Source organism: Hyaloscypha bicolor, assembly GCF_002865645.1.
Source record: "Hyaloscypha bicolor E unplaced genomic scaffold K444scaffold_16, whole genome shotgun sequence".
NCBI classification, from domain to species: domain Eukaryota; kingdom Fungi; phylum Ascomycota; class Leotiomycetes; order Helotiales; family Hyaloscyphaceae; genus Hyaloscypha; species Hyaloscypha bicolor.
Window position 1 is genome coordinate 1,742,413 of NW_020194518.1, and position 12,306 is coordinate 1,754,718.

Sequence of the window (12,306 nt, forward strand, 5' to 3'; positions counted from 1 at the left end):
GAGTTTGGCCAATCAGCTGTCGTTTGTCATCTGGTCACGTGCAGAGCAGAATTCACATTTCTCTTCCTCGGAACCTCAATAGAGCTGGTTCAATAGATAGTGCATTTGGAAGTCCCTATCTAACTAATGCACCGTTCATTCATGTGAGCCAAATACACAGAGCAGAAGAAGCTCTAGATCCACCGTTCCAGAATTGAGGGTTATACAATTTGCTGCTGCCCCCAACGCCACGCTCCATGCCTAAAGACATTAAAGATCAATTAGACTTTCTTCCACCTTCACCTGAGGGGTATGATGAGGTGCCGAAGGAAAGGCATCCTGTGTGTAACCGGCATATGTTTGTGCAGGCGCTTGCCACTGTTGTTGCGGTGTTTGTTGTGGTGGCCAATACGACGGTTGTTGCGGCTGCTGAGGTGGAGCTTGTTGTATCGGTGGAGCTTGCTGTATCGGTGGAGCTTGCTGGGGCGGGGGAGCCTGTTGCTGAGGCGGAGGCGCGTATCGCTCTTGAGGTTTCTGTGGTTGTCGGGCGTATAATAGGGGCGAGACGGGTTGTGGGATCGAAGTGTGATATTGCTGAGGTGATTGATGAGTGGGAGGGTACTTCTGAGAATTTGATTCAGGAGCTTGCTGTATCTGTGGACCCGGCGCTGCATTCTTGTAATAAAACGCTGCATTTGGATCTGCATTTGGCGTCATGGCCGGCTCTGAAGGGCCATAGTTCGTCGGAGGTTGAGAGGGGGCATTCATGGGAGGAGGTGCTTGCTGTTGGGGATTGACAGGCGCAGGTGCTTGTTGTTGCGGCGTTGGGGTATTCTCTTGTGAGTAGTTTGAAGCTTGGGGAGCGTACTGGGCAGATGCTGGGTCAGGGGTTTGCCAGCTTACAGTGCGTTGGACTTGTGGAGACTTCTGTTGCGTTGCCTGTTGGGGTGGGTATTGGTTGAATGGCTCGCTACGCTGTTCGTGGGCAGGAAACCCCGGGCCGGCCATAGAAGCCCTCCTATCGTATTGTTGGTACTGTTGTGGAGGGGCACCATAGGCGGCATAAGTAGATTGTGGCCGGCCGTAAGCTTCTTGTTGGCTGTTGCCAGTATAGAAGCTCTCAGCTGTACCAGCTCCAGCCGGGACATTGGCCGAAATTGATGGATACATTGTCGACGCTTGTCTCTGTGGGGGGAGATTATAGCCACCAATGGTATGTTGGCTGTAGGTATTTGAAAGCCGCTCCTCCAGCATACGGTCATAGTATCGTACAACAGTCGAGAGCTTGGCGTGGAGATCAAGAAGGGCATCTATACCTGTCAGGGGGCATCCAAAATGCATATTTGGGAAGCTTACCATGCTTGCTCATCGTCTCACCATAAGTTCGGGCTAATTTCGGTCGGAGCTTGTTTATACTTTCGTACAGTTCCTGGATTTGCGGTTCTCGTAGAATAGTGCCGGGAGGTTGGGTTTGTAACCTGTCGACCAATGTCGAGAATAGGTTGATGTTCTCTGCCTCAACAGGAGTGAGCTCATAGTCGTTCTTGGGCAATACGAATGTGCCTGAACTCTTGGTGCCAGCCTGCTCCTTAATTGTTGCTGCATGCTTCTTTTTCTGCTCCTCCATATCTGCCAGAGATGCCGCAATAGCTGCTTTTAGGTCCTCATCTTCCTCTTCCGCAGGCTTACTGGCCGGAGGCTTAGACGTGCCATTGGTCGCAGGTTTCAGTGATTGAATCTTGGCTTGTGGAACGTAGCCAGCGCCAGAATGGCCATTAACCTCCTCCAAACTCATCGCAAGAGCTTTCTTCAGATCTTCATCGAACCCATCATCTACTCGGGCACTTCGTGGCTGCATCGAAGAATGATGCTTATGCTTATGTGTAGGCGATTGTTCATTAGCGAAAGATCCGCCGCCCTTAGATGACTTGTCCGTCAATTTGATATAGCAGCCATCGTCAACCCGGACCGGCGTGAGAATGCCCAGGTGGGGAAGAGGGAGGACTTTGCTCGAGCATTGTTGGTCGAATACGTTGCCGCAATTTCGACAGTGGTGCTTGCGATTCGTGAAGCTGAAGGCAGTTCTACATCGCATGCAAACATCGGAGTCAGTCCATTCCGGGGGCTATAGACTGTCAGTATGCAGGCGCCCCCCTTCGACTCTTTTAATACATACCGCACTACTGTCCAGCATGCTCTTGGCAACGTCGACCTTGGGTGGGAAATGGAAGCCGTCCCGCTGTAAGCTCTTGTACGTCTCACCAATGTACGAGAGCTCGTATCGCCCTTCTGACGCCGTTGCCCAGGTCTGAATTAATTCCAATATCTTCGCTTTCACCTCCTCGTTTACTGCGGCGCCTCCATATGCCTTGAGCAGAGAGACCAGGTTGTCCATAAATTCGCGAGAGGCGATTTCGACCAGGAAATGCGACCCGCCATTCTTTACACACGTATCCGTAAGCTGCACATCGAATCAGTATTCAACTTTAAATGCCTAGGGCCACGGGACTGACGTTGAGCGCGCTGATCTGCGTGTTGGGATTCTTGTTGCCTATGCGTCGTTTGAGGGAGCGCATGGCATCCTTCGAGGGGACAGCCTTCGAGCGTATGACATCGGAAATCTCGAGGTTGAGGGAAATATCCTCTCTGGGAGAAATTAGGGCATTATTCTCGGTGTAGAGGTCTGCGGTAGCTTACAGTGAGCTCGACGTCGCCCGGTCAATCTGCTCATCGATCTGGGTGGTGGATGCGAACCAGCCTGCCATCATGCCGGGGGGCGCAGGTCGCGGAGTTGCAGTGGGAGCTGTCGTTCTTTTTGAAAGTCGTCTCGTTCTACTATCTGCGGTGTATTCAGATCGGCTGTGGTGTTGTAGAAAGGTGGATGATGGGGCGAAGTTGAGGGTGAATAATAGGCATCGAGCTGTGGACCTCCAAGCTGCTGTGGTTCTGACCGTGTTCTGCCCTGTCTGTTCTGTTACTAGTGCTTAAATCCCGAGTGCAGCGAGAGACGCGGCGTTTGGCTCGCTTACTGGCGCCCCCCAGTCCGAATGACGATGCAGCCGCGAACCAAGCAAGTGCTGCGGCGAAATTCAGGCTCCGGCTGAAGTGTGGTTTGGTTGGCCTTATTCGCTCGTCTCACCAACGTCGAAAACATCAAGAATGCGAATATCTCCATCTCCAAGAATGAGCGTGGCGCCCACCACTGCCCGCCCACAGCAATAAGGACAAGGACAGGGACAAGGACAACACCCCTCGCCCCAGATTCCTCCCGTGGAACCTGCTGCTCTCCCATCTTCATGACTCTATTTGTGCCCAAGCAAGGACAGGCCCAGCGAGTCTTTGAGAAGAGAGCTTGGACGCGCAGCAAAGACCGAGACGACGACCTCGCTCTTTGATCTGCAGACATCGCACACGATTCAACCGCACGAACAATTGCCACTCTCCCTTGCCTCGTCCCACACAGATCTACCCCTCGATTTCTGCCTCGACATGCTCCACCGACGTGCCCTACACCCATCGACATGAGTCCCGTCGCATCGAACGGCCCTCCCCACTCGCGGGGCTCTTCGATCAATGGAGGGGTTCCTGTCAATGCTGCGAATGGCGTGAGGGCCAACGGAATGGATGGGATGAAGGGTGCGAACCGGGTCTTCTCCCATTTGGACGACCTGTTGACGGCGAGACCGAACGTGGACATGAATTGGCCACTGCGACGGCTGCTCCAGGAAGGAGACCTGCTCGCCAAGCAAGCAGACACACACCTGGACTTCAAACGGCCTGATGTGGCTTTGCAGGAGTACATCAAGGCCTCAATACTTGCCGTGGAAATAATTCCCCGCCACAAGGACTACCCCTCCCTCCACACGGATCGGGGTGAGTTGTATCGTCTCTACGACCGCTTGAAAAAACGCATTAGTACCCAACACGAGAAATTTGCAGAGGTCAAACAAGCCATCAAGGAAAACAATATTAGGAGCGGTGTGAAGTCAACATTGCATTCGAGCTCGGAAAGAACAGAGGTGAACGGAGGCAAGAACGGGCATGAGCGGGCACAATCAACTCAGAATCCAGCAATGAACGGTTCTGCTTCGAATGGAACACCCTCTCGGAAAAAACCACCTGTACAACCGAAGCCAGAGGCTCTCCACGGGAATGCAATCCATCCCACCAGCGGAGGCAGCGTTCCACCTACCGATTTGGCTGCTCGTTTTGCAAACCTTCGCACCCCCGAGCCAAAACAAGATCCTCGAATTAGAACCCAGCCGATTTCAATCCCTGGTCTAGCAGGACCAACCACGAGTCCAACGCAGACGGGGAATCATACGACGAACAAACCAACTGGCCTACATGATTTTCCATCCGTTCCTAGGACCTTGCCACGATCGACTCCACTGCCACTCGATATCGGCATACCCTCGATGCCAAAACCCCCAGCGGCTGTCTATGATAGCCCTATACGCGGCCCAGAGACAGCTTCCGCCAATCTTCTCTCGAGCCGTAGCTCATCCTATAGAAATAGCGCGAGAGAAAATGCTGCCCCTCCTATATCGACAGTTGGACCAACACCGACATTAGTAGATGATCGGTCAGACTATTTTGCCCAGCCAGCGCATACTTCCGGCGACGATGGCTATGCTCGGAAACAGCAGAAACGAGCCCCCGTCTTATCAGACTCTCCCACCGTCTCAGCAGAAGAACTTGTGGATTTGCTAGCACAGAGCTCACAATCTTTCCGCATCCTACTTGTTGATCTTCGAAGCCGGGAAGAATTCGATAATGGTCACATCCTGTCGCAATTCATTATTTGTGTGGAGCCGATTACTCTGAAGCATGGAATCTCGGGTGAACAGCTAGCACAAAGTATGGTGATTGCACCAGATCTCGAGCAAAGTCTGTACGACCAGAGAAATGAGTTCGACCTGCTTGTATTCTATGATCAATCATCCGACTCACTAAAGTCTTCGAACTCCGGGGACAGCGAAACACAGAGTACTTTAAACAATTTTGTTGCTGCGGTCTTCGAGTACGGATACGATAAAAGAACGAAACGATGTCCTAAACTCCTCTCTGGTGGGGTCGATGCTTGGGTAGACTTTCTGGGCCCCAATTCGCTGAAGACCTCTCTCAATGGCGCAACCCTGGATGCTGCCCGAAATGGGTTGAAGCCAGGCCGTCCTCTGAGCCGAACCTCAATGGCTCGCGCACGGAATCTTCCAATAAAGCGACGAAGAACGTATTCCTCCCGCCCCTTGACCAAAGAAGAAGAGCACAAATGGGATAGTGCACTTAAGGAAGAGAGCGCTACCCGAAGTCCTACAACGCCTGATGGTTCACAAACTGAGGATCTGGTCTACGCAAGAACTACCGAAGACTTTTTCCGTCGATACCCAGAATTACCCGCCATCCAAGAATCCATGGTTAAGCCTATATCCGACTCAACTGCACCGCAGACCTATCAAGACGAATTTGCCAGCAGCGTTCCTAGGCCTCCAGCACGCCCAGCTCCTGCTCTTCCAAGACAGCGATCAAGTGGAATTTCGGAGCGAGGTCCCATAACCCAATATGCACACACTACCGGCGACTCGATCACAAAGTACCGTGTGACTCCAGGCCTTACCGGTCTTCAGAATCCGAACAATCTTTGCTATATGAATTCAGCGATTCAAGCGTTGAGTGCCACGCCTTTCCTACGGGACCTCCTGTTGAATCACCAGTACCCTCCGACAATACCGATTCCAAGGAAGGAAAGCGAGTCAAGTGACCCACCGCAATTGATGGTGAGAAGCCTTGGCAACCTACTGGGCCATATATGGAGCGGTCAATATGATTACGTGACGCCCCATACCTTAAGGGTAAGACAAAATGCTTTCACGTTCAGACCATTGTACTAAGTCGTGGTAGAAATATGTGAATTCAATACATGCGGGGAGACAAACCGACTCCAGAGTACGAGACAGAGCATTTGGTGGTCCTGCCAGACAACATGACTCAATGGAATTCTTCCATTTCCTGATAGATATTCTTATGGATGAGATGAACCCCCGGCGGAACATCAAAGAATGGGCATTGGACTCCCCGATGGAGATCAAAAACTTTAACTCAATACCTTCCACCCTTTGGGCTACCAATCAGTTTCGGAAGAATTGGATGTACAACAAAGGCTCTGACCTGGCCGACAAAACTGATCTCATGGAGATGTCACTCTTCAAGTGCGAGAACTGCGGGGCCGAACGCAGAAACTGGCAGAACAACCCCCTAAAACTTGTTTTCGTAAAGAAACACCCCGAAAGGCAAAATCTCGCTAATGCCCTAGCTCAGGATATGGGTCCTAAAACGGAGGAGGACGTCGAATTTGGATGCGAGTCTTGTGGTAAGGTGAACGCAGACGGCTCGGCCGTCGTACAAGGGAGAGCAAAGGCCTGGAGATACCAAGTCTGGCTTCCCGACTTTCTCTGGATCAACCTCAACCGCTACACCAGCGAGATGGAGAAAGTCAACACCGTCTTCACCTTCCCGGAATACGGAGTTGATCTTAGCGCCACATTTGCGCCCAACAACCCGCCCTCACCTCATCCTCTGCCGCGCCAGCAAACGGGCCCGTTCTTGTACGATGTCTATGCTGTGATTCAGCATGGCGGAGGCTCGATTGCCCATGGCCATTACTGGACCATACAGAAGAATTTTGATAAGCCGAAGAATGGCGGCAGTGGCGCGGGCGCGTGGCATAAGTTCAACGATTCCGTTGTCACGCCGGCCAGGTTTTCGGATACACAGTCGATGAATACGAGCGCTATCTTCCTGGTGAGGCAGGGGAGTTATACGCCTGTGTTGTGAGGGCTCCGCAGTCAATCCGGAAATGAACGGCCTAAGCATGGGGTCAGATACGAATTGGTGATTTATTTGGTGTTTGGTGTTTGGTGTTTGGTGATAGAGTGGGCGTTTTCCGCATTTGGTCGTAAACGAAGCATTGACGGACAGCGGAGCAGCATTGCAATATGATTGGAGTATACTAATACGCATCAGTCCTGGATATCGTGGAATTTGAGGAGGAGTTGAGCATGCCGAGGTCGCCATCGTCGTTCGTGATGTCGCTGTGTGTGTGTGCAGTGAATTTGCCTCTATTTGAAGTAAAATTAGCATGTTGTGGTACGACATTGTGATAGTTTGATCGAGAGAAGTTTTGAAGATATCCTCCTTGCAGACACTTCAGATTGTTCTAGCGATGCAGACCCGAAAGTTGTGGCACGAACTTTCACGTTAAATGAATTTGCATTGAAAATTTGCATATTTGTTTGCTCGTCGTTTCCGGCTCGCTTTTCGCGTCCCTTCATTACCACACGATCCCTCACCTCCCCCTTTCTCCTTCGCTCACTCTCAACACCTACCTATTTACTTCTTACCCTCGATTTTAAGCGTCAGTTGCACACAGCAAATATATTTCATCCTCAGCTGACCTTCACAGCCCTTCTCGGCACGGTTCGAACTCCTCAGCCCCAAAACCTCTCTCCAACTATCTTGAAGACTTCATTCACCACGCATCTCGATTCCCAACCCCTACATATCTTCCTGCTATTTTCCAAGCCCGCTACTCGTTGCGCACCGAAGTCTCCTTCCCTCCACTTCACGAGTTTGTATTTTCCGCGCATGCATAGAAGCGTGCCCGGGTTGCACCCTTCAGTATTTCGAGCAAACCGTTTGCTCCGATCCGCCTCCAGTCAGCCCATTTGGAGGCCGGCTATCCAGACAAGACTGTCGAGGGGAGGTCTTTAGGGCTGGATCCGTTGGGTGGAAGGCACGAAAGCATATGATTATGATTGTGATATGTACGTTACGTGTTCGTAATGCTACGTAGTATTAAAATGTAAAATGAAATAAAATGAAAAATTTGACGGGGCAATGGTGCTGATTCCTTTGCCCCAAGATGTGGCTGACTGGTTAGCTGACTCCGCCCTGGTTTCTGACTTCTGGGAACATCGATTGCATAATTTAAGATCTGAGCCATTGTGTGATGCGTATTGCGTATCGACTCTTTTTATACAGATTATTCTTACTACGCATAGCATCTCATATTATTGGCAATACGTACTATACAGGATAATGTGTATGCACCTTTACCCTATACTGAATTCACAATGCACTGCTATTCACGTGACTATTTCCCCCAAACTCAAACCTTCAATACGAGGTTACATGCACTACAAGGTTCAAATCAAAAGCTTCTTCCAGCGGGATCTAAGATAATTGTGTAATATATACTATTTTTGCTTGATGTGTAATCAGATTTCTTATATTTCCCTGGAATAATCATGGGAAAAGTGACGTGGAGTGACTAAAACCAATATACTAGGAACCGGGCAATATTACCGTACTCGATATGTATTATAATAGCGATATTGTACATATTACGTATCAGGGAACTCATTACCTATCGCTGTAGGGCCGTATGCTATACAATGCTGAACACTGACTGGCTGGCTTCGTACTCGTAATTCGTACCCAATCACACCTCCAACTCGCTCAGCTTGCGAGAACACATCTGGCGTCACACAGGACTGAGCAGGTACGTGGAAGTGGTGTTAAGAGGCGCCTCATCCTTCCTCTAAAGCACGCTTCATTTGAAACTATACCCAACTGATCTACACAAGTAAGACTACTGTTCTATTCATATCAAAACGAGATGGCAGTATTGCACAAACTCACAAGAGTGAACATGCTTGTAAAACGCAATCCCGCGCTCAGCAGCCACAAAATCCCGAGCAAGTGGTGTGCGCTTTGAAAAAAAAAAGAAAAACAAACCTGTCCGCGCCGTTCCTGAAGCGTCTGGGTTTCAATAACTACCTCCAGGTTAGTCAGTCTGACTGAATCTCTCTCCATCTATCTCCCTCCTTCCTCAACTGTCTCCAAACTCCGTCATATGGTTGGCTGGCTCACTGGCAATGGGCCTTTTGGTCAGATTTCGCTTCTGATCACGGATACCACTGTCAGTTTTGGGGGTCCGGAGTTCGATGCGTTTGCGGACTTCCTCGCGCCCAGTTACGAGGCCTTCTTGCTGGTGTGGGAGGAGACCTTCTATAACCATACGTGGCGGTACAAGCAAGAGGAGTGGCTGATTGATCTTGATGCTACTTTGATTGTCAATGCTGGGCTTGAGGAGGTGGTTTTGTTTGGAGGGAGGGTGCGGTGTTGACGCTTTCAACTCCTCTCACAGGTGTCCTATATTAAACCAGACGTGTTATAACATCTGTACTCAGATCAGACGCTTATAGGATCCGAAACTTCTCCACATATCCCCGGGTTGTCATATAGCGCGGACCGATACAAGTTGCAAGCTGCACGTTGCGCTGTACCTCGACATCCTTATTATCCTTCTCAAACTTCCCCTCCCAACTCCCAACTCCTCTGCTCATCCGGGAAAGAACAATCAATCATTTTCCTCCTCACGATGTCCCCTTGCTCAAACAATATTGTTATACAAGGACCCCGCAAATTAGTGGTGAAGATTGCATACCTGATCCTCGCCCACTCAGGGATGTGTTCCCCAAGAGTCAGGTGCTGTTCTTCAAGCTCCATAACAGTTTGCGTGACCCCTGCGGCAAAGACTCTATCCCAGAGCCCTTTGCAGCAGGGGTTATCAATCAGCAAAGAGATGGCCTTCCTTCTGAGAGTGGGATGCTGGCATTTGCGCCGGATAACCCAGTGTTGCGTGATGACGCCCGAGTCAAAGGAGAATTTGGTCCCTATCTTCTCCGCACTCTTGGGCGGTGGAGCCTCCAGTGGTTCTTCGGAAAGATCAACCATACTCTGGCACTCCTCGTAGTAATCACCATAACCCATTTCGTCCTCCGCGCAAGTTGTTACGAGAGATATATAGACCGCCCTGATCTGCAACCCGAGAGTGTTGGCCACCTTTCTAACTTCAGGAACTTTGAGATTGAGTCATTGCTTGAGAGGTAGGAAGGCAGATAACTACTTCCCAACCCGCAGTATGAGAAGTTCTTTCCGGCAAGGATTGAGAGGGGAATTAGGGACCTGAAGACATTAGCTGGATAACTCCTCGCAGACACTGGTGCGGATTTCGGAACCGGCGATTGCCCTTTCAAAACAAACCTCGGAAAGCGCTTCAAGATCGCAATTTGGAAGACTCCAGCTTCTTCGAGTGTACTGAGTGATGTCGGAAGAGCACCGATGTCTTCTTCACCATTTCCGCTTAGCGGTGGAGAGAGTTCTGGGGTTCGACCGCCGGCGGAAGAGCGGAGCTGGACAGACAGCCCGGCGAAAACGGGGAAAGCACCGTTCAGACATCGTCTGCGCTGGCATTTGAATAGCTTGGCTTGTATTCTTGGAGGTACCCCTCATTCCACTGGTTCATCAAAGAGGTATCGATCTTGATTCGCTGGAACGCCAAGTCGCGTCGCCCATACCAGGCCTTGAAAGACAAGATTGCGAGGGAGCTCAATAGCGCCGCGCGGAGATCTTTCTTCCCAGTCTTTTGAGCGCAGTGTATCGCCTTTGTGTACTGTTTTAGAGCATGCTGATAATGTTACCCAGCCGCTGAACCCGCTCGCGGACGTTGTGGATTGTGTGCGAGGTCTGGGACGTCTTGTCTAGTGCTCCTAATGCGATGACAGCATGGAGTAGAGGGGCTTCAGTCTCGAATGCTTGTAAGGATATTAGGGGGAGGCGCCCAGTTTTTATGCTAGGAAAGACTTCGTATGTGGTGGAAGTGCTGAAGATCTCTAAATAGCGGTAGTCATCTTCATTTTTGGGACGGAATGATGCAGGGGTGTTTGAGATGAGAACCGTGTTGGATTTTGGTATGAGGACCCCGAGAGGACGACATTATTGGGATTTCTGCACTGACAGCCGGATGTACCATTTGCTACAGAAGCCCAACTTGATGCAGCGCCGACAGTTTGGCTTCTCTTCGCCGCATTTCACACATCGTTTTCTAGAGCGACTTGATCAAAATGGCTCCTGTTAAATCTTTAGATAGAAGGTGCTGGTCTCACTTGCAAGTCACACAGCCAGTCCTCGCTTTGATGTGCGTCTGCCTCTTTGAATTTGGTTCCTTCACTGAACGCTCCATCGTGCTCATGCTCAACCTCAAGCTGTGTGGCATGATGGCATCACGTTGGTCATTGGAAATAGACAGTAAGGGACATTACGAGACCTCGGGTTTGAGGTATCGGATTATATACTATCTCTGAGATGTAGAGAATCCATATAAAGTCTCCGATTATTGCTCATGAACGGGATGCAGCAAGTCACGTGCTTTCCCCAGTTTGCCACCGATCGACATACACAATTCAAGGCACAACCTAGGTATCTGGCATGAGACTTGCCATGCCTATCGCCCCAAACTTCACTTGACCTCCTTTCGTAAACGGACGAACCGGCACTCGTTTTGTGAGAGGTTTATGTCAAATACCGAATTGCAAGTGGTAGGAAGGACGTCGAGGCATATCAATCTCAATGTGAAAGGTTCAAAGTCGGCTTCGAATTGGCTAGCGAGCGAAACGAATAAAGAAGATATCTTAACAGCCGAAAATTGTTTGAGAAGTTGTCAAGAAATAGGCGAAGCACGAAGTTGAAGGACTCGGACCCCCAAGACTAGGCCCATCAGGGAAAGTTCCCTCAAGCACGTGACCAGATTCGATCCCTGTCGTCTCCACTTCCTCTCATTCAACAACAGTTCACTCCCACCATCGTCCCGAGTGCCGTCGAGTGTCACCGCACAGCTCCTGAGATGTTTGCTCTCTTCTCACTGTTGTTGGGCGTAACGCGCGGTCGTATGTGAAGTCTATCACATTGAGCTCTTGATTGCGTACGCAAATGTTTCTCAAGTCTCGTGATCGCGAACGAGGAGGCCAATTGCTTGGAGGAAGTGACGCCTCATAACCTCCACCATTATACAAGGCTGTTCTCGGGTCAGCATAAGGAGCATCTGCCCGCGTTTATTTCTGTTGATGTTTGACGCGGCTCCTGATCATTCACATCTGCCCTTGAGCGACGCGTCAACGTGGCTTTGCCAAGACATCTCGAAGATGGGCTTCGTCCTGAGGCGTTCCGTGCGCAAGGCTGGAACGCTGTTGATTTTGGACTGAAGTAACTCTTGCATATGTCAACAATGAGGCCTTTGGCCCCAGGGGTGAATTCTGGCAGCGGTAGAGATGAGGCCGCGCAAACAGCAACGACGAGGAGCAGCACCCTGCACGGGTGTTGATACCTCAGTTCACTACTTGATATCTACTCTTCTCGAATGATGCTAATCGCTGACTATTCCTTCCTGATTTCTCAAATCTCCCAGCCTCCTGCACTCATCCATCA

At 50.4% G+C, this 12,306-nt stretch overlaps 2 protein-coding genes across 2 annotated transcripts; one reads left to right on the forward strand and one right to left on the reverse strand.

Moving 5' to 3' along the window:
• Positions 1 to 86: 86 nt before the first annotated feature.
• On the reverse strand, positions 87 to 2,918 carry K444DRAFT_608233 (ubiquitin binding protein). Its single transcript, XM_024879336.1, has 5 exons — positions 2,677 to 2,918; positions 2,493 to 2,625; positions 2,156 to 2,440; positions 1,336 to 2,104; positions 87 to 1,289 (listed from the first exon to the last, which is right to left on the reverse strand). Exons 1-5 carry the CDS (start codon positions 2,745 to 2,747, stop codon positions 250 to 252), a joined length of 2,298 nt encoding a protein of 765 aa, XP_024742565.1. The 5' UTR covers positions 2,748 to 2,918; the 3' UTR covers positions 87 to 249.
• A 433-nt stretch (positions 2,919 to 3,351) lies between these two features.
• K444DRAFT_184658 (cysteine proteinase) lies at positions 3,352 to 6,963 on the forward strand. Its single transcript, XM_024870860.1, has 2 exons — positions 3,352 to 5,831; positions 5,881 to 6,963. The coding sequence occupies exons 1-2, from the start codon at positions 3,501 to 3,503 to the stop codon at positions 6,811 to 6,813; spliced, it is 3,264 nt and encodes a 1,087-aa protein (XP_024742566.1). The 5' UTR covers positions 3,352 to 3,500; the 3' UTR covers positions 6,814 to 6,963.
• Positions 6,964 to 12,306: the final 5,343 nt, after the last annotated feature.